The 26,137-nt window shown below is 41.3% G+C and overlaps 1 protein-coding gene across 3 annotated transcripts in view; it reads right to left on the minus strand.

Annotated features, from left to right (window-relative positions):
- Positions 1-2,626: 2,626 nt before the first annotated feature.
- The window catches only part of fndc3ba (fibronectin type III domain containing 3Ba), a 107,725-nt gene continuing 84,214 nt past the window's right edge, over positions 2,627-26,137 (minus strand). For 2 of the 3 annotated variants that reach the window (XM_039785545.1, XM_039785546.1), the window contains 6 exons: positions 25,624-25,773; positions 23,630-23,910; positions 18,008-18,232; positions 10,743-10,909; positions 8,965-9,092; positions 4,035-4,346 (listed from right to left, as the gene is read on the minus strand). In XM_039785545.1, coding sequence (XP_039641479.1) covers positions 4,035-4,346; positions 8,965-9,092; positions 10,743-10,909; positions 18,008-18,232; positions 23,630-23,910; positions 25,624-25,773 — 1,263 coding nt within the window. Of the gene's footprint in view, positions 4,347-8,964; positions 9,093-10,742; positions 10,910-18,007; positions 18,233-23,629; positions 23,911-25,623; positions 25,774-26,137 lie in introns of all 3 variants that reach the window. The other variant, XM_039785544.1, reaches the window with a different exon arrangement.

A 26,137-nucleotide genomic window follows, 5' to 3' on the forward strand; every position in this document is an offset into this window, starting at 1 on the left:
AAAACGTAAAATAAAAAAAAAAAAAACGAAAATTAAAGAAATTAACTGATCAGAAGGCACAGACGTGGGGTTGCTGGGCAAAAAAAAAGAAAAAAAAAAAAGTCTCTTATTCTTGACATATACCCGCCAAAGGTGCAGGTCCTGCAGGGTGGGCGGGAAGGGCCGGGGTGTCTATAAAATCACCAGCATTGGAAAATAACTAAACAACAAAGCACATAAAGGGAGTACCCTGCCCACAAACACACAGCCTTTTAGTTAACACTGTGTTAACCTCTGACTATACAACACTAACATCGCTGGCCTGAGCTCGGCCAAAAACCTCTGCTCACCCATTGGGACATTAAGGCTTGAAAATGGGAATAAGGGGGCTGTGGGTGGGCAACATAACATCAGGGGTTTAAGGACAGGATACCTCACATATCACCTGTCGACTACAATGCAACAGGCTAGGTAGACACGCCATGGGCGCGTCTGAGAAAGGAGCTGTACTCCCTATGAACTGTACTTCCTTTGTTGCCATCTCTGCAGGCAGCAGGGTGCCATCTGAGAAGCACAGAACCTTGCTCCAGTAATGCCAATGTCACAGTGATGCCAACGACAGAATAATGCCAATGAATGTAACAGACGGCGTTGGCAGTAGTGTTTGGAACAGAGCGATGGACCTCTCGTCTCCTCTCGCTCATATTAACCTCATCAAGACTAATGCTCGGCATAAAAAAAGTGCTTCAACTCTGTTAGTCATAATGTATTACCATCTCATTCTATAGCTCTATAGATATCTCTGTATATCATCTCTTAGCAAAATACTGGATACAAAATACTAACTACGGCTATACTAGCACTAGCCTGAACAAGGAAACGTCAATATTATTATTGTCATCATCTGCCTGAAATCATCATGATTGTTTTTGCCTTTTTACTTTTTTTACCTTTCAGTGTGAAATCAGGTTATGTTAAAAACTCTCCTCCGAAAGGGGCTACACATTTCAAAATGGCACATTTTGCTTTACAAAACAAAACAATAAAAGATAATATGAAAAGAAGCATAATCACAGATCAAGTTAATGTTTTTTTTTTCCTTTTGAGAGAATAATAATAACAATAATAATAATCGTAATGCTGGGTCGTTACAGAAGAACATCACAGAACCCTTTAGATGACTGCAAACGCAACATCTAGTGGACACGAGAAGGCTGCACTTTGGCAATAAAACAGTAAAAAATATATCAGAAGCTTCATTATAACACTAATCAGAAAAAAAGCCAAAGGCAGCGACATTTATCCCAATACAGATGACTTGAACTGACCCTAAGGCCTTGCTTTGCTACATGTCTCTCTAAGCATTACAAGAACTGCTCGGCTGTGCACGGCCGCAGCAGGAGATGAAAAAACAAAATACATAGGCATTTGGTTACATGTTTGAAACGGCAATGATAACTGCAATGCATGGACTGATGAGCTACAGGTTCCCAACAGCTGTAAGAGAAATACTTAAAGGGTTACTGAGATAAGGAATGCTGGCCTTAATCATACAATCTAACATACATCCATTAAAAAAAATTTAACATGCTACAAGGAAAAAAATTTGTATATAACTACACTTGTCTCTTGATCTTTAAACAATAAATAAATGAAGATTGCACTGTAATTGGCATGTAAAGTACTGTATGCAAATATATAGTATAAATAAAACCTAGAAAAGAACTCTACATTAACTTCCCCATCAACTTTGGCAAAGGTATTTTGAGCTAGTAAACCACTTTGCTTACTGACACATACAGGAGCAAGGCACAGCATTGACAGAGGACAAGATACAGCATCAAAAAATGAAAGAGAAGCTAGAAGAGAGAGGAAGACAGAGAGAAACATAGGAGAAGAGGGTAACATAATGACAAAAATGCCAGCGATGGGGATGACAGGTTTAGATCTCCCCTCTGTAAGGCCTTATCCCTGAGGTACATTACAGGCTGCCAATCAGAGCTGAGCGGTGGGGCTAAAAACTACTACCCCGACACTCTTCCATACCCCCTTTCCCACCCAATCCTTCTTCCCCTGCACCCTACCTGACAAAAGTAGACATTTCACACATTGATCAAGCAGATCAGGGTGGCTTCTTTGGAACATAAGGGTATCTATTGGGCTGTACCTTGGCTTGGTTTTTTGGGTTGGAATTAAGGGGTTCAGGAGTCAGACGGGAGGTCAGGAGGTGTTACGTGTGTCAGAATGCCCTGTTCTGTTGAGTTGTGTTCTGTCAAAGGCTTGTTTGGTTAGTGAACATTAGTTCAAGTCCCCAGAGAACATGTCCGTCTGAGGAGAGACCACAGACTTGCTACTGCTCTGATTACATGTCAATAAAGCACCTTTTGAGAGAGAGAGAGAGAGAGAGAGAGAGAGAGAGAGAGAGAGAGAGAGAGAGAGAGAGAGAGAAGTTTATGGGCAGAAAGATGGGATGGATCGAAAGCGAGAGAAGAGCAGCCAGAGCAAAAAGTAATTACAGATAATTATGAGCAGGGGAGGAGAAAATAGGAGTCTTCAAATATATCAATTCACAGACTAGCTGGAAGGAGAAACTACAGCTTTAGCACTGCTCTGGCTAGCGGTTGACAACATTTTAGGGGGATGGGGGAGGTAGGGGGTAAAGCTTACGCTATATCCTAATGGCTTTCCTGGTTTACACACACAGCTCTGAGAAGCACTGCTGGCGGACAGGCTGTTAGCACCTCTGGGTCTAACGGGCATATCGCTACTAAAGCTACAGATAAATAGGCTGGAGCAATGGTACATGAGATGGTAGAATATGGAAGGACTGACCGAGGGGCCGATCAAATGCTCAGCCCAGCCCTTTTCTGTTAAGTTGCAGCCAATCACAATCCCAGCCCGGCTTGCCAAACGCTAGAGCCAGTTTATGCCCAACATTCGAATACCGACGAGGGTTTATCTTCTGATCCAAGACCAGTGTTTAAGGGCTCCTCAGAGCTGCTGTTTGTGAGCACCTAGAGTCGACCCCTCCCATTTCACACTGTACTTCAGACCTTACATTGCCATCACTTATATTACATCACTTTTATAGCATCATAGATATTTGTTATAATATATATATATATATATATTTATATATTGTGTGTATATATATATTAGATTACTGGTTTTCCATTCTTTCTTAGATATAATAAAAATCACAGGATAGCAGCATCTTACACCACACATGGATTGCATCACTTTGGTAACTGAATGAGTGAGTGATTGAATGTTAAAAGCTGAGCAGATATGCGATTGACTTCTTAGGAGGAAATGTGCGTTTCTCACTGTCACCGCATGACTTTAATTGTACGTGTGTGCATGTATGTGTAGGCAAGTCTGCACAAGTGTATGTGCATTGTGTCTTTGTCAGTCAGTCTGTGTGTGTGAGAGCAGGTGCAGATTGCATGAATTGACTGACAGTCTGTAGAGTAGTAACAAACCGAATAATAAGGTATGAACGGCTAAAGCTTTGTAGGCCTACATTGGAATATGGCTGAAATGAATAAAGACTGTAGCAAAAAAGAAGAAGCAAATTACACATTGAAAAACAAAACAAAAAGTAAGGCAATGACCGTCAGGAAATATACACGTTCTCTAATCAAATATGTTTTAAAAAGATACAAAATAAAAACATGCAAGTCAGTCTGAGGAGCAACTGCTTTGCTCACAGCTATTTTAAGGCTTGATTATCAGTTTTCTTTCCCAACCGAGGTACAGCTAAGACAAGGCTTCCCTCGACAGAACTTAACAATTGAGACAGACAATGAAACGAAGACGTAGAGAGAAATGAGACCAAACTGAGTGAAGGCAGAAGACAACAGGAACAATGTGTAGAAAGCCAGAATCAATACTTTGACTAAAAAAAAAAAAAAAACATACATAACCTTTGAAGTACATCTCAAGTGTTTGTTTGGATTTCATTCGGTTCTTTCATAGACGTTTTTATTTTTATATTTATTTTTTTTTGTTTCTCTGTGATTTTGCTTTCTCTTTCTATCCTAGTTAAAATTCCCTCACTTCATAAAGAAGTACTGCAGCAAGCAGGCGATGAGGATGGAGAAGCCCGCGAACACGCACACGATAAGGGCCGCGAAGCGCTCGTCGCTGGAGATCAGGCCCACCCCTTTGCCCGTCTCCACGGCGCACAGCTCTCCCGATGATGCCGTCTCCTGGCGACGCAGCGTAAACAAGGAAGAGGGGCTCAGTGGTCCGCACAGTTCCTGGCACGTATCCTGGCAACGCCGGCAGGCGCCCACACGGAAACGATAGTCTGTGTTGCCCTGGAGACCAGAGATTTGGAACACACCCTCCTCTCCCTTAAAAACCTGTGAGGGGAGAGAAAGATACAGCGTTTAACAGCCAGGTTGTAAAAACATATATTGTTTGTTTGGTTTTCTCATTGATGAGCATGAGACCATCGATGCCATCGAAAGAGATTTAGTCAACGAAACTCAATGCCAGTTGTTTTAACTGAAGGTGTGCTCATGAGTGAAATGAGTTGGTTGGTGTTTTGTTGGAATAGAGAGTAGACCAGGATGCCTGCTTGGGTAACATATAATGCACCTAGTGGCATATGATTGCTTGCTTTCATACTGTGCTGCTGTGAAGCTCCGAGCAGGTGCCAAAGGTAACCTGTTCAAGTCAAATTATAAGAATTATGGCCCTACTGCAGTGGGGAGATCAGCCCCCCTCCAGAGCGTCTTCAGTGAGTCCTGTATTTATCGAACATGCTTAATATTTGCTGGTCGTGTCACTCTTACAATGAAATTTTAGCAGTGAATATCACCGCTCATCTACTCAAGTTTTATCTGCTGCTAGTTATAGGAAGGACTTCTCAGGTTTCGCTTTTCTGTTAACTTCTTCTTTCCTTACCTACTTACTTCATTGGAACTAAATTATTTTCCATTATCAAGGTGCCAATCCAGTTTGGGAAATGGCCTCAAGCTATACAAATAAACTTGAATACACTTGAAAACCTTGAAAAATTCAGATTTGGGAATTAGTTAAAAAAAAAAAAAAAAAAAAAACTGTCAGGGGACAAAGGTAAAAAAATTTATCCTGTAATGGCCAGTCTGAACTGCTGAAATGTCCTTGGGTAAGACATCGAACCCATATTTGCTCATTTCTTGTACATAACTCCATAAAATGACAGACTATAAAATGACAGACTATAATGCAATGAGAACTCCAGGACGCAGTATCAACTTAAATCCCTGGGCAGGTCACCTTCTTGTTCATTTTGTGACTGAAAAAGTACAACATATTCTGAAAAGGCATTGGAATTGGCTTGTAGCTGATGATGCTCGGGCTGTATATGCCTATATATCACATATAAATCACTGGACTATAAGCCTGTCCTACAGTGACTGGAAACGTGGTACTTAGCTAAAGCTAATTAGCAGCAAGATGCCTCCCTTCTTCCTGGATGACTACCACAAACTTCTACAGAAGATAGCAGTTCTGGAAACCAAAATTCACTGGTTAGAAGTAAACATGGAACTGAATGGACCATGTGGGAATGACACCACTTTACCATGGACCCAAAACAGTGGACAAAAGCATGCTCACACAGGGCTAATTAGCACCAAAAAGACCACAATGAAACAGGAAGGCTGTGGTCCCTTGCTCCCTTGGTGCAAAGCCTAAGAGTAAATCGTTTTCCTCGGAAATGGGAAGACGACTAACGGGCAGGGCACAGCGCCCTGAGATTTGTGATATGACCGGCTGGCCTGCACTATCATCCAGGCAGAGCTCTTTAAATGCTGAGGTGTTTATCAGTGGCCCTCTACTGCCAGTCAGAGGAGGAGTTATGAGATTCAGCAGATTGTTGGCACTGAACACATGGCTTTCAACTGCATGTACCGCCCATTTGCTTGTGTACAAAATGCAGCAAGCTTTAATTGATATTGGCCGGGTCAAGGCTGCACATCTAGTGGCATTCATGACTCTTTCCTTAATTTATAGGTAATAGAAAAAGAATGGTGAAACCGCTAGGTAACAAGAAGCACTCAACAGCAAATTTGGCAAATTTAGCATCCATTCCTCGTCAGCCACAGTCTGTCCCAAAAACTTGTCCATGCTTTTATCTTCAGTAGACTCAACTACTGTAACAGTGTCTTTGCAGGTCTCCCTAAAAAAAAATCAATCAGACAGCGGCAGCTGATTCAGCACGCTGCTGCTCAAGTCCTCACTAAGACCGAGAAAGTGGATCACATCACTCCCGTTCTAAAGTCTTTGCACTGGCTTTCTGTTCCTCAAAGAATTGATTTAAAAATTCTTCTGTTGGTTTATAAAGCACTAAATGGTTTAGGGCCAAAATACATTTCTGATCTGCTGCTACATTATGCACCCAGACATCTCAGATCGTCTTGGACAGGTCTGCTTTCTCTCCCCAGAGTCAGAACTAAACATGGATAAGCAGCGTTCAGTTTTTATGCACCACATATCTGGAACAAACTCCCAGAAAACTGCACGTCCGTCGCAACTCTCAATTCTTTTAAATCAAGGCTGAAGACCTTCCTTTTTGATGCTGCCTTTCTTTTCCTTTTTTTAAGATAATTTTTTTGGGGCTTTTCCCTTTATTTGATAGTGACGGTGGATAGACAGGAAAGGTGGGAGAGAGATGGGGGATGACACGCAGAAAAGGGCCGCAGGTTGGACTCGAACCCGGGCCGCTGCCAAGGACTCACTCTACAGGGTGAGCTAGAGGTCGCCCTGATGCTGCCTTTCTTTAAATAATTGTTAATTTCTTATACTGCACTGTAACTTTTATTCTTGTATTTTATACCTGTCTTATTCTATTTTAGCTGTTTTTATGTTTTCTAACGGTTTTAACTTCGTAATGTTTTATGTAAAGCACTTTGAATTGCCTTGTTGCTGAAATGTGCTCTACAAACAAAGCTGCCTTGCCTATAGAGGTGGATGATCATTCCCAAATTAATCAATTCGATGCCTGCTGTGAAAAACGGGATGCAACGTAATTTCCTTCTCGTAAATTTTAATAAACCTGACAGGTTTTTGGCCATTATTTTGGCAGGTCATTGGCCATGCTCCACACAGACACCAATTTGATCAAGTAACAGTAACTATCTGTTGCACATCTGTCCATCCTGGAAAATGGATCTCTCCTCTGTTGCTCTTCCTGAGGTTTCTTCCATTGTTCTTCATCATTAAAAGGGTTTGTAGCTAGGGTTTAAAAGGTGTTTTTCGTAATCCGATTTGAGGGTCTAAGGATAGAGGGTGTCGTTTGCTGTTTAGATTGTAAAGCCCCTTGAGGGAAGTTTGCGATATGTGATATATTGGGTTAAATAAACAAAATTGATGTTAAAATTTACTCTTACACTGAATGTTTGCTGCTTCAATCCAGATGAGTATTGAAAAGTATTTTCCGCGACTGAAAAAGGCACATGTTGAGGATGAGGACCAGCCTGAACCGGAGGTATCAGTCTGAAACAGAGCTGAACAGTCCGACCAGTGGAAATAGTTATGTTATTAATTTTTTTTACAGTATTTTCAGGCTTCAACCAATGAAAGAGGGGAAAGAAAGAGATAGATTCATTAGGCATTGAAGTAGGAGACGAGGACAGTATCCAACTGTGTGCGACTCTCTTCTCCCCCCTCACGGGGAGACACCCACCCATCCGCCACTAGTTGCTTCCTAATCTGTGGGAAACACTGAAATGTTTTTTCCTACATGTGAGAGGAGACAACGCATATTTTTCTCAGGCAGCAGGTGGCCCGTAAGTGTCCGTGAATGTGTGCGTTTTTCACAAATGGTGCATTGATTTTTAGTCTTAGCCTTCACAATTTCCGTTTTCTCTTATTCATGAATGAAATTGTCAAATCAAACGGTAGTGTATGCATGCACTCACTCACTGTTCTCCTCATTACTTTACTGGAAAATAAGTCTTGTATGATTGTTATACTGTTTAAAAAAATATTCCTATTGTGTTTTACAAAAAAATTTTGTTCTGTGCAAACAGGTTTTAGATTGTGGGTTATTTATAATGTGATAGTTACTGAGTGTAACAGATCTCTTGTTTATGTGAAATGTACATGTGTATGTTTGCGGGTGTACACACGAATGTGTATGTATGTGGGCGTGGATAAGTGTATTGCATATTGATGTGATTTTACATATATTCTTGTAATGGAATGGCTGTGATGTCATGGCTATGTACTGTGTGTCTAGGGTGGACCCCAGGAAGAGTAGCTATCTATACGGCATCAGCTAATGGGGATCCTTTTAATAAACAATGAACAATTGTGACACTGTACAGAGATTTGTATTGACAGCTGATGTGTGTGCACATAATGAAATGAGCAAATAGACATCACAAATATACACACAGCTGCGGTTTTGTCTGCTGGTGAGTTTCAGCAGTTCTTCCCTCCAACCATTCAGTAATTCAATTACATAGAGTAAAACCTCCCAGAAGATAAATGTCTTTTTGTCTGCAGTCTACTGGTTTTGCTCATCGCTCCAACTGCCAGCCACCCCATATTTCCAAGAGCAGCCAAAATCGTTTTTTTCATTGTTTCTGTGTTGTTATTCTCATTAAAAGCCTTCAACACCATTAAATAAATACTGCTTTCACTGCAGATTACTTTCAATTTCAGAAGGCTCTATCCATCAGTGTGGGGAAGACATAGTGTGTGTGAGAGAGGGAGTGTGTGTGTGTGTGTCATTCTTTAATGTGCAAATTTGTGTCAAGGTGTATGGGTGGTTGAGTGCTCTGTAATGCCTTTCCCATCAATGCAAACTGAATTTTTACACTCCCCAGGGAGATTAAAAAATATCCTCCCAGTAGTCGTACACACTTCCAAAACTTTATGAATGAACCAAATAATTGAAGCGAGGCTCTGGACTATATAGAGACTCAGGAGCTCTCAACACTATCCTCCACTGACCCGTATGTGTGCGTGTGTGTGTGTGAGACAAACCTGTTTGTATTCTGACTCGCGTCCCACCAGCACCTGGAGCACGTAGCTCACAGGATCTCCTCTCATTGGTGCGATCGTCTCCCATGTGATCTCACACGTGTTCCCCTCCAGCTGGTGCACTCTGGGAGCTGTTGGAAAAAAATTGTGAAACATGATTTCAATGTTTTCATAGTTAGAAGAGTAATACAATATAATAACAATGATTTGGACTTTGTACCCACTAAAAATAAATTCAACCGCTCTCAAAAACAGAAGCACGGAAATAGACGAGGTGTATTCTCTCCTGAAATCAATACACCCTTTTATTTTTGCAAGAATGCATCTGAAAGGCTGTATAGCACCTATGTCTAACCAGCTATTCATTAGTAAATACTAACATCCATTTCCCTCCTAGAATCTAAGGTTTCATATCAGCAGTGATTGCTGCAGTCATGTTAATAGCTGATGAGACAAACCTGTGTAGAGACCACAACAAAGAGAATAGATTATTCCTGTGCAATAATTTGTTTTTTTAGTGTCTGACAAAGCAATAATATCCTTGGATGATAATGTCATTTTAAACCGGAAACAACAACAATAATCCAATTCTGACTGCATTAATTGCTGTGCGAAATACAGCATACAATTTACTAAACTCTAACCGGGGACATTTTCATTGAATTGTCTCAAATCGTCCTGCTCTTGTTGTTCTGATTGACAGCTGATGTGCAGAGAACCTTTCAGTCAGTGCACATGCACCGCTAACAGTTATATAGAAGCTGCTTGGACCCCTGAGGCTGTTATTTGCCTGTTTATAGATATGTCAGTGCTGTGCTGCACATTCATAGCCTCACAGTCATACCCATAATACGTTTCGGTTATATCACCTGAGAGGATACTCTTGACTGTGATTATTGTAGGTATAATAAGCCACCGCCTCTCAGTTTACAGCAAAGACCACATACTGGAGGCAATAATCAAGCAAGGCAACGGTAAACATGTCATCTATACCAGCCAAACAGAAAAAAATGTACTACCTTTTCTTGTCCTGTAAGTGCATCACCTCTTTGGGGCCCTTCAGTGTCTCGTAAAAGTTAAAACCTAGCCTAGTTATAACATAACTGAAGATTTATGCATTACTTAATCAAAATGGGCTGTTCTCATGTAGCGATTAGTTGCTACTCAATTTGTACACCAAGTAACTGCCAGGTGTGACTATTGTGTGGCTAACTGAGCTAACGTTAGCTTGCTAATATATGTCCCCTTCAGTGTACAAAGAGGTAAAAATATATAACATGGTCGACACATCTGACCTCAAGATTTTAAATGAAATTTCCCAAAAATAACACTTAACATATCTCAAATTACTAAATGTTATGCTAATGTCGCACTGAATGACCAAATAAGATAGGTTAGCATAATATGATATTTCCCTCTCATTCCAAACTGCATTAATACAAACTCTTTGTCCATGTATGCACTTATAAGCAAAACAAAATAGTACCTACATTCACAAAAGATTAGCAGTTAAGCTTAATATATTGTATGCCCCCTGAAAAATATTATGAAACAGCTTGTGATGTTATTGTAACTTCCTGTCTATATAATTCAGTCTTTTGATTGGACGGCGCAACAGATGTTTCCTAGCAATCAATTAACACATTGCTCAAGTCGTCACTAGCTATTTTTAGGAATTTTACGCACAAACTTAGCGATGGATTTACAAACAGGTGGATCCTGGAGTGCGGCAGTGACATCATCCAGGCAACACAACACACACTTTGCCTGGGTCAGCTTACCTTTGAGGGCAGGGGGTACAGACTTGGTGGTGCAGAAGGTGTGTGTGTCAGAGAAAGGACCCTCCCCAGCATCGCTGATGGCCTGTATTCTGAAGCTGTAGCTACTGGACTCAGTCAATCGCTGGACCTTGTAGGTGTGGCTGGGACCACGGTAGATCGTCACAAACCTGGACAGAGGATATAATGAAGAGGAAGAAAAGAGACAATGAATCACAAATCCAAAGGGGAAATCTGTACATGAGAATAAGGGATGAAGGAGAGAAGAAGAGAGAGACTGTGTGAGCCTAGCAAAAGGTAAAGTGAGTCAAAAATAAGGGAGAAGGTAAAGAGTGAGGTGAAGGCGAGATAAATGAGTCATTGTTCCATGAATAGATTAGAGGAAGGGAGAGATGGGGTGATAAAGAAAGTTTAAAAAAAAAATTGGATAGCGAGCAGTGAAGGATGAGGTATCAACACTTGGTTTGCACTTATCACCAAACTCCAGTTTTGGAGACTGACGTTTAGGATTGAATTTAATGCAATTTTTCCGGGACTTTCAATGACTCATCGCAGCAGGCATTACCAGTTAACTGTTCTGGGTGCATGACACTGCTGGGCTAACCATACAGTTGATAAATAAATCGCAGTTTTGTTGTTGCTTCTAAATATTAGTCTATGTTTGATCACTAAAAGGGTTCAGTCACCTTAAACTGCATCAATATAGGTTTGGCACACGGTACCTTGAGGTGGGATTGTCTTGAGAAATAAGTATTTGAGACCTTGAAAAGAAAACAGGGATGCGGGTGGGAAGAGAATGCATCCTGACAAAGATAGCAGTGATTTATGAGCACACAGGGCAAATACTGACAGGCCATAGTCACAAATGTAATGAAAATGAGCACCAAACAAGTTTCTGGCTGGCTAGATGGACATATTGAAGGACTGAAGGAGAGAGGATAAGTGAGCGAAGGGGCCAATCGGGCAGAAATGGGGATTTGAGCTGAAAAGGGGGTTATTTATCTCCGTTATCAGCTTTTCAGCACACTAAGGTAAAAGTCTGCGCGAGGAAGGGATATGGGAGAGAAGGAATAGAGTGAGAAAGACAAAGGTGACAGGGCAAGTGAGAAGATAGGAGGCAGTGATGGAGGAAGAAAGTCAGAAGAGGATATGAACGAGAGGAGAAAATAAAGCGAGGTGACTGGTAATTACAAGAGCAGAGACGATGATGGAGGACATGCTGTAAGAGGAAAGAGAAGAAAGAGAGAGAAGGTATGAGAGAGGTCATGGTCTAGTAGTAGGCTATAACTCTAGCTGAGCTCTTTATGTAGCTGCACTACGGAGAAGTGGTGTGTTTCTCTGGCTGATATACAATGTTGTTAATCCTTAAGCCTCAGTGCCTCGCAGACACCCAACGCTGGTGGAATTAGTTCAGCGGTTGCATTGTAAAGGCTACCTGTATCCGAGTCTCCCTTTGTTTACTCTCTGTTGACTCTAACAAGCACATGGCCAAAAAATGTTCATGTTATCAATATCAACCTTTCCATTATCATAAATCTCCATCATTAAAACAATTAACATTCAGCAGAGCATCTCACACACACACACACACACACACACACACTTAATGAGATTACTGCATTCTCGGTCCAGAGCCAAACAGCTGACCAATTAACCACTACAAGGAGCAGAGGAGGACAGGGAGGTTAGAAGCAGACAAGGATGTGTTATTTTTCGGATGGTTGCCATCCATTTTTTTCTGTACTTATTCACACGAATGCCAATGTTGGAATGTTGTACTGATATCATCAGACAAGAATTAGATGTATTTAATGTGCCTTTTGTGGTTTAACTGTGCTGCTTGTGTTGTTTCAGATGCACACATCTCAAAACACTGCTTTGATTGTACCAGTCCTTCATTTTTAAACACAACACCGTTTCCAGGAGCCTGCAATCATTCATCTCACGCAGAAAAGCTAACATTTACTTTGGCATAACACTGTCAAACATCTGTGTTTTCAAAAGCAAGTGGAGCCTTGAAAGCGTTCCTGTATGCATTTTTTTGTGTGCAAACATTAAAAGAAGAACCAAACTTTTAGCAATGCACAAAAAGCTAACTAAGAACTTTATCCACTTAAGATGAATTAGTTACAGAAATTGCATATTAGGACCAAAATAAATGTGTGCAAGTGTCCTTAATAATGAAATCAATCATCATCACATTTGTACAGGAATTGATAAGGTTAGCATTAGAGGCCGAAAAGGAGAAACAGCTTGTTTTTAAAGTGGCTGATTGTTTGCTGGCTGGCTGCATGGAAAAACAGATGGGTGTACATGAAGGAAAAAATGACCGGATACAAGGATTAAGTGATAAGAGGAAATGAGGAACATTGAGGAATGAATAAGCAAATGGGTGGGCTGAGTGACACATGGGTAGATATGGATGGAAAAGATGGAAGAACTGAACTGGAAGAAAGGCTGACGGACAGGAAAGTGGACGGAAGAAGGGTGACACCGGACAGACAGCAATGGACGTATGGACGGGTAATTCATACGACAGCAGCTTTACTCCAGCTTTGCCCCTCGCGCCTGGTCTCCCACCTGCATTCACCATAAAAATACACTGTCAGAAGGTCTAAGCCTTCTTTGCACTGTGTCGCCTGTGTTGCCATGGTGCCATACATTCCCAATACCCCTGCCAAAAGGAATTTGAAAATCAAACAAACTCCGCTTTTAAAAGGGCACCAACGGAGTGAGGACAACAAGTGAATATAAAAAAGTCATGAGCGAGGGAGGAAAGAACACGGGCAACAAGTCTGCATACGGGGAGATTAGAGTTGAAAAAAACAAGCGGCAGGAAAGGGAGGAAAGTAAAGAAATGGGATTCAATAATTGTGAACCTGAGAAAACAGCTTTGTTTATCATCTTACACACCCAAAAACAGGTGGCAGGGCGGATGGGAGAAAAACAAAGAGGGTAAAAGATAAGGTGGGATGGATAAAATGTATGAAAGAGGGGCGCAATATTCTCCAGAGGTCCTCCGAGGTGAACTCACCTTTATAACAATAACATGAGATGAATAAATATGAAGAAGACCGTCCAGAGACGAAGAGAGAGACACCGCAAGAGACAGGGTACAGCCAATGTCAAAACATAAATAGACAGTAATGCCATTTGGTTAAATAATGACCCTGATGGAATGTATTGGCAAAATCTAAAATCCTATTATGAAATTGCAGCTGGCTATTCAATATGTTTGTTTACAAAGCAATTTCAAGATTCAATATAATTATTTAATATACTCTTTTCAAAATGCCCTTCTGATCTCCCTCGATACATTATGATTAGTGATGAAGCATCTGGTTGTCATGGCGATTTCATCAATGATAAAAACTTTCAGCTAATTCATTCAAATGGAGTGTGATGAGAGCGCAAAGGGGGAAGAGGAGCCCTTTTTAACCAGCTCAATACACACACACACACACACACACACACACACACACACACACACACACACACACACACACACACACACACACACACACACACACACACACACACACACACACACACACACACACACACACACACACACACACACACACACTAATACTCTTAAACACCCCATCACAATCACCAGTAGCTTCAAGTGATTTAATCTTTAGCAAAGGCAATTAGGTTGAATCAGTGAGTGAATTGAGTTTATGGACATGGTCATGGAGGAAATGATGGCGATGAAGAGGAGACAGTGAAATTTGTGTGTTTGCGTATATTTGGGCTGTGTGGCGATGCTATTATTTTTTTTTGTATCTTTTAATACCAACCAGTTGTCTGAATAAATCTGGAACTGTCTTCTTGCCTCATTCCCTGCCATTGCTATCCTTGAATGTATAAAATCCATGCTTTTACAACTAAATATTTAAAATCAATATAATAACAGTTTGCATTTTAAAGCTGTATTAAAAAGCAACTCATATGTTACGTAACCATGAACAGCATACACGAGTATGAAATCTTGGAATATTGAATATGAAATGAAAAAAATAATAGTAATCAAATATTTCCATGACATGATACCTAAACTATTTCTAACCCCATTAAAATTTTAATTTATGAACTTTTGCAAAATTGAATAATAATGTATTTCATTTTACCACTATTGTTTTAATTAATTTGCATATTCTGGTAGAGAAAAAAATAAGGAATATCAAACACTTCCTTGATAGGAAAAGAGATCATGCTATGGAGTAACTGGCTGGTTACTAGCTGCCTACTCAAAATGTTCCACGTTTTATTTTGTGAGGAGCGTACAGAAATGTGGAAAAAATATCATCCCCGCTGAAAGGACAGTGAGTTTAATTTCGCTCCTACTTTAATCAACCACTCCAAAAAGAAGAAGTGAAGTATAACTGGTGGGACGAATGATAAAGACTATTCTTGGACCAAACAAAAAGCTACCTCGGAACACAAACAAACCCTCTGATTGGCTTTTGTCATTGAATTCTTATTGTTTTAGGTCTCATACATTTGATCTAGAACACAGAAAACATTTTACAGTTCAGAACAAAATTTGACATGAATGCAAAAAGGAATGATTCAGACAACAGGATGGATAACATGTTGTGGCATCCACAAGGATAAAGAAAAGGAGTGGTATTGAAATAAATGCAGATTGTCAATGTATGTTTTAACCTGTGTATGTGTAGGATTATTAAATATAACCTGCTCGAAAATTCATATAATCCGAGGAAAGAATGGGAAAATCGGAAAAGCAAATGTTTCAATTTACAGCCAATGCGAAGATGATTCTAAAAAATACCATCTGATTCAAATATGGTGCATACAGATATATGCAACTCACACACACACACACACACACACACACACACACACACACACACACACACACACACACACACACACACACACACACACACACACACACACACACACACACACACACACACACACACTGCCATACTAATCAATGTGCCAATTAGAAAAGAGTAAATAAAACTCTCTAAACTGTGAAAGCTGTTTTAATTTGGCTGGCAGGGAGTGTTTGTGCCTACATGCATGCCTCTGTGTGTGTGTGTGTGTGGTGTGTGTGTGTGTGTGTGTGTGTGTGTGGTGTGTGATGTGTCGAGGTGTAAAGGTTAACAGATCGCAGGTCCCCATCTGTTGCCTGCTGCACTCTGGACCATTCCAGGGGTGCCAAGGTACCTGGGTGCCAACTTGATGCCAGCCAAGCCTTAATTCAAACACCGATAGCCGGCCAACCAGAATGGTAGAGGGCTCGACAGAGGGAGACAGGGAGCAAGACAATCTGACAGGTGGGCAGATAAAATTGCCTCTTCACGACTTTTCAGTTTAGTCATTTTCTTTGTTCATCCATATTCCCACTCTTTGCTATTTCTGCTTGGATGTATAAAAAAAACTCCTTCCAATTATGTGTTTCACTCCCTGTCAGCAATCATGTTTTGCCCCTTCCCCTCCTCCTCCTCCTCCTCAGTCTTCTAATTCGCCGTCTCCCTGTTTCTGTCTTTGTCACACCTGTCTGACCAGTCAGTTAAATAGAGGGTTGATTGTTAGAGGCTGTATCCCCGCTGGCTCCAGATGCCCTCAACGTGACAACTCGCTGGTACATCTGGTTACTCCACAACACACACACACACACACACACACACACACACACACACACACACACACACACACACACACACACACACAGACACAGACACAGACACACACACACACACACACACACACACTTCTAACTAGGCATTAATCCACAGAAGCTCCCCCATCTTCTTTCAAGCTGCTCATGTTCTGTCTATCTTGTGTTAATGTTTTAGTATTGACCTTATGGGTCCTGATTTGCTGTATTGACTGTGCGTTAAAAAGTCTGAGAAATGTGGTGCGCAGGGTAGCTGAGAGGTTTAGAGAGCACTTTCTCACGCAGTTTTAATCCCCAGTCGTAGCTGAGACTCCACATATGAAATAGCTACTAATCTTGTCTTCTCTCTACAGAAGTGTGTATAGTGTTAATGATCAAAACCGTCTACAAACCCCAGAAAAAAATGAGTTGGGGCCGAGCAGAAGAAGAACCTTAAAACCTAGGTGTCGAATCCACAGACATAAAACCTGAGTAGGCATTGGCATGTTTGTTCTGCATTAACCAGGGATTGAACTCACAACCTCAGACACCAAGCGAGTCCTGATCTTGTTGAGATAACTGCCACAGTGAGTGACCATAGACGGCTTCACACTATGACTGACAAGGGTTGCTTGTAAACAGATTTCAAACTAGTGTCAAATATTCAGTTATCGAGACAAAATTCTGAGAATGTGTGTACTTCATCTAAACAACAGAGATGTCTGTAATTAATTTTTACAAAGACTGACTGCAATAGCCTACATGAGGATAGCATTCAAAATATTGCCAAAAATTCTGTTTTTGAGATAAAAGTTCTGAAATTTACCACCCTACTTCTACCATGAGATTAAAATGTTGTCATTTATTTTCAAAAGCATTAGTAGTTGTTTGCAGTACTGTTTAACGTAAGACATGTTGATGCACTGCGGGCTCAATTTTTGATAATTCAAGAATCTGGCTGGATCGTTTGTGGAGGACAGTCCAAAGATGCAGAGAAGCAATGTTGGTGTAATTTGAGCAAACACTGTGGGAGGAGTAGGGTTTAATTTTTTACAGTTTTTGAGAAAAACAGAGTACTTCATAAGTCCAGCGAGGCTGAAGCATATGAACATTTCTGCTCAATTGGGCCTAAATTTTGGTAAAGAATATTGCTTTCAACCATACCACTCAGCACTAATGGAAGTAAAGCTTGTTCGCCCATGTTGTAAATTGTATCACACACTGTCGGGCAAGCAGCATAAAGAAGGCACTTCATCATCCACTATGCAGAGGTTTGTGTATGCCCTATGTTATTATATGCTTAGTGTATACTATGAAGTATTGATGTAGGGTATATAGGAGCTGTTGTGAATGACTTCAAATCATACAACAAAGCATATACTATGATTGTTTAGTGTGAAGAAAATGGGTTCTTATTGTCTTCCTTAAATGTAATCTTTAATTGTGAGTTTTTATTGTGATATGTATGTGTAAACAAGTATGCGTTTTGACTTTTTATCTTTTCTTTACCCTGTACATGGACCCCTTCTCAGTCTATACCATGAGGTATAGATTAGTGTGTGTGTGTGTGTGTGTGTGTGTGTGTGTGTGTGTGTGTGTGTGTGTGTGTGTGTGTGTGTGTGTGTGTGTGTACCTGTGGTTCTTGTCCTCCATCTGTAGTGTGTAGACCATGTCATCGGCGAGCAGGGCACGGGTGTGCGTGTTGCTGGCATTTTCGCCCCACTTCAGCTTCAGGCTCTGAGGGCCAGCCGCTGAACATTCGAGGGGGGGTGGGGCTGGAGGGAGGGGGCGTGTCCTCACTAGTAGGTGTGGACTTAAGGGACTAGAGCCTATGGCATTCACCGCCTGGATGTGTACACTGCAAGAGAGGGAGAGACAGATTACAATTTGATCGTGCCAGGTGAAAATCCCTACGATAAAATGTCTTTTTACATGTATCGATCAGACATCACTTGATATTTTTGGGAAAATGCCTTTAAAAATGGTGTTACGGCAACATGTTTTGTTGTGTGCACAAGACAAGTGTACAAGACAAAAGAACATGTACATAAATGCTGGGTATATACACAGCATACTACGTAATCCTGTGTGTTCTTAGCGTGTTGGCAGACCTATTTATCTAATGGTGGAGTAATCTTCAGTGAAGAGGCTCATCTGGCATATTAGCTTTGACCCTGGTTCCCTTCGGCCATTACTATCCTCCCATTAGAAACAAATGTACTCTCCAGGATGAGACATAAATATGTCTGGATTCATTGGCCCACTTTTTTCCTTCATCTAGAGTATAGTAGTATGCATAAAAAAACAATTACTGCTGCACAGTGTTTTACAAGATTTACTGTTTGAAAAGAACTTGTCAGGCTACAGCTGGTTCTGTGCAATATGATTTAAAAGAAAACTCAAAAATTCATGGCTCCCCAAAGACGAGCGCTTCTGCCAGTTGTGCAACAAACACCAAGTTGAGACAGAACTGCACTTTCTTCCTAAGAGAATGCACAAAACTCCAGCCAGTCTGAACTAAATATTTCCCCAAATTGGAACACCAACATACCGAATCTGACCAAATGGGGGGAGATGGGAGAGCACACAGAGAGCTGCAGCGTAGCACCTGCCACACTTTGAGGAACAGTGAGTCACTACCCACTTGAATGAAAAAATAAAATTGTATCTATGTGTTCATAATAAAACATTGACTATCAAATAACCAGTTTACAGGACCTTCTCTCACAAATGTGTGTGTGTGTATTATATATTAACTCCCACTCCTGCAGCAAATGGTGTCGGTCTACTACTACTGAGGAGAGGGAGAGACCCAGCGCTGTTTGCAGAAAAGCCGGTCACTGCGATAACTGAGCAGCATGCATGGGAATGAATTTATATTTCTCGCTTTTTCCCTGATTGTCTGAATAAGCCGCTAAGAGGGACTGAAAAGTCGTTAAATCTAGCGAGACAGTCACCAAGTTGGCAGGACTGTATGTTGCTGTGACAACAGTCAGTGTGTGATTAAGGTAGTTGTTCCAAATGTTTTTAAGGACAACCGCTTATTTTGGACTTGCAGGTGTTACAAATTGCGAGCTTTATGTGTTTTTCACTAACGCTTGAGAAGTTCCACAAGGACGACATGATGTCTGTGTGTGTGTGTGTGTGTGTGTGTGTGTGTGTGTGTGTGTGTGTGTGTGTGTGTGTGACTGTACTGTGTGCCGCAGCTGCCTCTGTGTGCGCAACGTGCATGTTGTGTGTGTGGCTTTGATGTTCCTGTCTGTGCTGCTGTGTGTGCACTGTAAAACAATCGTGTGTATATTTGACCGACAAAACCCCCCGATAATAGGAGACTGATAGGCTGGTCACCGGTCATGGCCGATCATCTGACAACGATGGTTTTGACCGGTGGCCGATCAACAGGTGCATCTCCAATAAAAAAATACTAACAAACACGTGCGCGCACACAAGGACATACAGATCTACTGCTAGTTAAAAAGCACTTGCAGAAATTGATTTCTTTCAAGCTCCCCTGCTGCCTTTCTTCTTCCAGGTATCCCCCTCCCTTTTACACCCTTTTCCTGTCAATGTCTAATCAGCTGATTAGCATCCATATCAGAGGCCCTCAGCTAGTGAGCATCTACCATCTGACATTTAATTGCTGATTCTCTGCAACTGTAACCTTTCATTATAATTCATGCAGCTGTGTGAGGACCAATGATAAAGGGCATCTGTCCGCAGGGTAATTAAGCATATAGATAAAAGATGATGGCGGATAGAGAGGAAGGAAGAGGATGAGAGATGAAGGATCATAGCTTTTGATGATGAGGGGTTACATTTAGTTATGTAGAGATTTACATATCAAAGTTCAGTTCAACAGATGCGGCATTGTGTTTTATCGTGACATGAAGAAAACTAAAGGAAAAGATGAACAAAAGGTAGCACATCAGTGGCCTGCTGAGCAAAGCACCAAACTCCCTAATTAGTCACTCATCGTACGCTCAAGTTAATAACAGATAGCTAAATGACTAAAATGTAAATAAAACATCTATTTTGCAAGTGGGAAACAAGGTGCATAATTGCACCTCCCTGCAAATACATTTATTTGAATGACAAACACGCAACGTCTCGTTTAATTAAAATTTACATTTTGTGGTTTTGTTGCCCGTTCAAGAATGAACTTTTGCAGCTTCAGTGAATCAATTATCCTCTTAAGGTGTCTCTCCAGACTTAAATACCTTTTAACATAAGTAATGGACTGTGACAGGATTGAGTGAAGATGCATAAGGAGTGTTGTGAAACCTTGAATTTGAAAGAAAAAGGCCATTACTGAAAAACAAACTCTGTGGCCAATTTATTTTTTTCCACACAATCTTTGGGGATGGAAAGTTATTGAGGCTTTCAATAAAAACCTGAAATGTAATTAGAAAATACATTATTTAGGTGGTGAATGTGGTTTAGGTGTACTATTAAGACTTTTTTTTAAACATATAAAATGGAAATGACATTTTTTCTCCTTAACATTCAACTATTATTACTAAGGACAGTTTTCCCCGGCATGGACAGAAGAGAGGAAAAAACACCTGAATTCTAAACAATATTTATCAACAATAAGACAACCTGCACTAAAGCCCACACCGCCCCACTCCGACAGAGCAAACAACATTTACTGCCGTCCTTTCCAAAGCTATTCCCGCTATGAATAATATTATTTCAAGTGCCCCACTGCTGTAAATAACAACCAGAATTACCGTCATTGTCACATACAAAAAAAAACTCCCACAGGAGACTCATGTGTGTGTGTGCGCACACAAACACACACACACACACACACACACACACACACACACACACACACACACACACACACACACACACACACACACACACACACACACACACACACACACACACACACACACACACACACACCGTGTTCTGCCTCAGTGGCAGCCATTATGCAAGAGAGCAGAGTGACATTGGGACAAAAACAACCTCAGAATGAAAACAATGGTGTGTGATCGCTGTGCCTCTTCATATGTCACATGCTTACTCACCCCACCCCCCCCTTAATTCAAAGAACTCACTACACATTCAAATGTGCGCACACACACACACACACATACACATACACACACACACACACACACACACACACACACACACACACACACACACACTCCAGTAATCACAAAATCGCTTATAGAAGCACAACAGCACTTGGTGATTCAGATTACTAATTCGTTGTTTACCGTTTCTCGAGTATAAAAGGGTCTGACATCACTGCTCATGCAAACATCATACAGGCTATCCCTAGCTAGCTAGTACTTCCAGTACTACAACTTATACCTCCTGTGTACCTGTGCTTTAAAATTCATGTATTACACTGTAGGGAACAAGATACAAAGCAAACAAACTTGCACTGTAGCCTACATGTCATGACTCATGGGTAGACAGCACATAGTTAGTGGTAATGAAGAGTAGGGACCACACCAGCATGTGCAAGTGTTATTTGCAGGTGCGTTTACAAGCAGTTTTTTTTAAAGATAATTTTTTGGGGGCTTTTTTCCCTTTATTTCAGAGTGACAGTGGATAGACAGGAAAGGTGGGAGAGAGATGGGGGATGACACGCAGCAAAGGGCCACAGGTCGGACTCGAACCCGGGCCGCTGCAAAGGCCTCGGCCTAAATGGGGCGCACGCTAAAACTGGGTGAGCCAGAGGTCGCCCCCGTTTACAAGCTGTTTAATGGTGAATGTTTGTTTGGTCGCTCATTCAAGGTGCAGGACAAGAGTTTTTTAATTGAATTCAAAGGTTGGCAACTTTTTCCAATTTACACTTTTTTATATATTGTTTAAAATGGTCTTTACACCCAGACAGTAATAAATAACTTATGGGCTCTGAAAAAGGAGCGAAAAAGATCCGTCACCTGTAGCTGCTGTAATCCTGTAAAAACGCCCACCAATCACAGCCTTGCGATCCGCTTGGAACGAACCCTACCCCTCCCGTGTACGAGCCTGAGCTCAAAGCGCTTCGTCGCTGCATTGCTAACAGTAGTTCTGTCAGGTCCATTAAGTCAAGAACACACATGACAATAAAAATGATTTAGGAATTTTTATTGATTAAATTGCAAGTCAAGTAGATAAATTCTGAATTGAATTTTGGCGGTATGGCTCTGTTCAGGGAGTCCTCTGACCTTTCATGAGCACCATGAAATAGCAGAGAGTCAGAGGACAGCAGCAGCATTAGGGAACGCTCACACAGTTTAGGACTGTGAGAGCTGAACTATTCCCCCACATGAACAGAGCAGCAACAATGACAGAAAAGCAAGTGCCACGTTATACACGACAAGGAGGAGCTGGGGAGGAGGCGGGCGGCAGAGAAGCGAGCAGCAAACAGTTAGGAGCAAACTGAATCTGCTTTAAATAGGGTGCCCTGTTTGAGTGTAGCCATTAAGCAGCGAGGGGAGTTGACCAGCTGATACGCTGATGCAGATCAGCTGCTTCAGCTCAGCTGGAGCAGATCAGCTGATGAGACCGTGTTGTTGGCTGATAGCGTTAGCAGCGTCTTGACTACTTGGCCTGCCAGAACTGACGCTGACGCTCAATTTATGTTTGATTTAAACATTCGGTATGATAACATTATCTGCTCTGAAGCAGCGACGCAGTGGTGCTCGTGCACGTCTGTGTGTGGGTCGGAGCCCCGAGGGCAAGGGGAGGGGTTAGACGAATGCCAGAGGAGATGCTACTTTTAAATCCTGCTCGCTTTTCAACATTACCAACCCCAAGCCTTTAATAATGCTATATATTTCTTTAAGAATGTGAAAGGGTCATAGTAATGAACCCACAGAGAATTACACATCACACCTTCCCTTGATCACTACAGAGCGTTTCAGCAGCTTTCAAATCAGGTTTTTTGGTTCTACAGCCAGCAACTTTACTGTTTTTGTTCAGACACTGCAGGCAGCTGTTTTAAACAAAAAAAGCTCTAGAAACCGACTGCACACTACTTGTTAATGTGGGTTTATTATTCAATATTATTCATACTGGTTTTGGAAGGAACTATGTTTCAAATGCTCTGACATCTGATGTTAATGGAGATCTGACCATCAATCAGTGTCTGAGGTAGTATATTTGGGTTTTATTTGTAGCTCATGAAAGTCAAAATGTCAACCCATGATTTGGGGGATCATCAACAATATATTTATTTATATCCAATAAAACATCAGTTTAAATGCTCCTCACTTCAGCCCTGCTGTCTACTGATTCATGCCAGTACCTGTATTCGCTGTCTGGCTGCAGGCCTGTGACAAGGTGACTTGTCCCCGATTCCACAGCGATGGATTGGTCGTCCAGGGTGATGACGTAGGAGGTAATCTCCGCCCCGTTGCTGTTCGGCTCATCCCACCTCAGGAGGAGGCAGGTAGACGGGGAGTGGCCTGACTCTGAGGAGGTCGGGAGGTCCAGGAGGGTGAGGGAGGAGACTGGGTCGGGATTTGTCGCTGGGGTCCGGAAATTCACCTGCTCGCTGTAAGGACCAGCACCTGCCTGATTCACTGCCTGAGATGGACACAAAAACACAGTGAGGTTAAGAGATGAAGGACATGAGGTAAGGGATAGGGGCATTTGAGGGCGGAAAAGTTGTGAAGAAAGGGTTGACAAGAAAAGCATGATTGGAGAGACAAAGACTAAGAGAGATAGACGAAGGTTAAAAGCAGTTTGAAAAGAGAAGAAGACAAAGGTGACGTGAATTGGCAGGAGAAAGAGTCACACAGAGCAAGCCGATGTAAAATAGAGGGGAGGAACAGACATGAAGAATGGAACAAGAAAAGAAAACCAGCAGAGGGGATGAATTCAAATTAGTTGTGAAAGAACATTTGCGTATTTCCTCTGCTGTGTAACACATTTATATTCGCCTCAAGTAGCCTCTATCAAATGCCCTCTGATTGCTTTTGAGTTGTAATAGTCTACTGCATTGCCTCAGACAAACTCAGCGAGGAGAAAACCCAGACAAAATCTGGCAGCTTTTTAAAAATACAGCTGCTAGATTTTGAAAGCTTGAACTAAAATAAAAAGAATTAACAAATGTCGAAATTGTCCTCTGCATTTCTCTTTTAATCTGCAAGCATGTGCACTTTGAGGCTCTTAAAAGTAACAAGCAAGACAAAACAAGCTGTCTGTGAGGAGCGATGGATTTATTATAATACAATGTAATATACGGTAATTCTAAGAACATGAGGACCGCATTTTCTATATAAAACTAAAACTGAAGCCACTTACCAAGAACAGCACAGTAACATTATTGTGAGTACACATCAAGGAGTAGAAGGCATGATTTGCAGTCTACAATGTGTGCTTAAAGCAAAGTATTGACTTACTACTCTATCGTGGCAGTAAACTATCTGCATACTTTGAAGAAAAAGTTATATTTCAGTATGAATTTCTGATTTATCTTCACGTGTCAAATATGAGGCTTGAAAAACTATTTTTTTTTATTTACCTTATCATTGTGCAAGTGTCTGGCTATTTCAAGTGTTCTCATTAAACAAATATATGTCAAGCTATGAAGAATTAACAATGTTACAGTAGGTGAACCTGCACTGGTTCATACTGGTACAGGACATAAGGAGTCACAGAGAGGTCAACCAGCCAGCCTCTTGCATGGTTTTGTGCTAGTATTACATACATGAACACACAGAAATACACAAAGACAAATCATGTACACACGCACACGCAAACACACTGATTAGGACATTAGGATGAACTTGGCGCTGTCCTCTAAACTATTATTGAGCCCATAAAGAAGTAACCCATAAACCATGCTGTTATTAGATTCATAGCTTCAGAAGGTACAGAGGGGGAAGTGAGAGAGAGAGTGAGAGAGAGAGCGAAAGAGAAATTGAGTGTGTTAATAAAATACACAGAGAAAATGAGCACTTATTTATTCACCAGATTAAGAGTCAGAATGCAATTAGAATCAATTATCATCAACCTTTCACAGGCCTCTGTCGGTTTGTGTACGTTTCTTGCTTTTGAGGCGCCCTTGGCTGATATTTTTGTATCCACGTGTTTGCATTTGTCTGTGTTGGCATCCTGACTGAGTCTCTGTCATGCTTGTGTTCATGTGCAGCTTTGTGCATGTGTTTCTGTATAGTTGATGTGCTTTCTTATTTTCTGTGCAGGAATGCAGTTGCATCTGTGGGTGGGTCTCAATAAGTGGATGTGTATTTAATACCTGTAGGTAGGTTCGGAGTGTATGTTTGTGTGTGTTACCTGTAGCCTGCAGCAGAAATCGGTGGCTGGTGTCAGGTCAGACAGTTCACACTGTGTGGCAGCTCCACAGTAGATGAGCTCCATGGGTTCGTCTTCCCTCGCCCACTCCAAACGATACTCTGAGATATCAGTACCCGAACCCTCAGGACTCTGCAACACACAGACAGACACGCACTCAGCTCAGGGAAACCGATGGGAACTTGGAATTAAAACATACTGCCATAAATCAGGAAATATAATGCCACATTAAAGCAGGCTTAAGGGAAATGAGGGATATACTACTAGATTCAATTTAAGATACAACACCAGAGAATTTCTTTTAATTTGGATACATCATCTGGGATGAGTTGGATTGCTAAAAACAAGCCAGTCTCCTAGGTCTCTTGTATACAAGAGGTAGACGCATTTAAAGCAGCAGCTTTTTAGGTCAGTAGAAACAGAATAAGGGAGGTTGGGCCTCTTTAGACAGCTTTAAGAAATGTGGTCTCTTGTGTGTGTGTGTGTGTGTGTGTGT

Source organism: Perca fluviatilis, chromosome 20, assembly GCF_010015445.1.
Source record: "Perca fluviatilis chromosome 20, GENO_Pfluv_1.0, whole genome shotgun sequence".
Taxonomy (NCBI): Eukaryota; Metazoa; Chordata; class Actinopteri; order Perciformes; family Percidae; genus Perca; species Perca fluviatilis.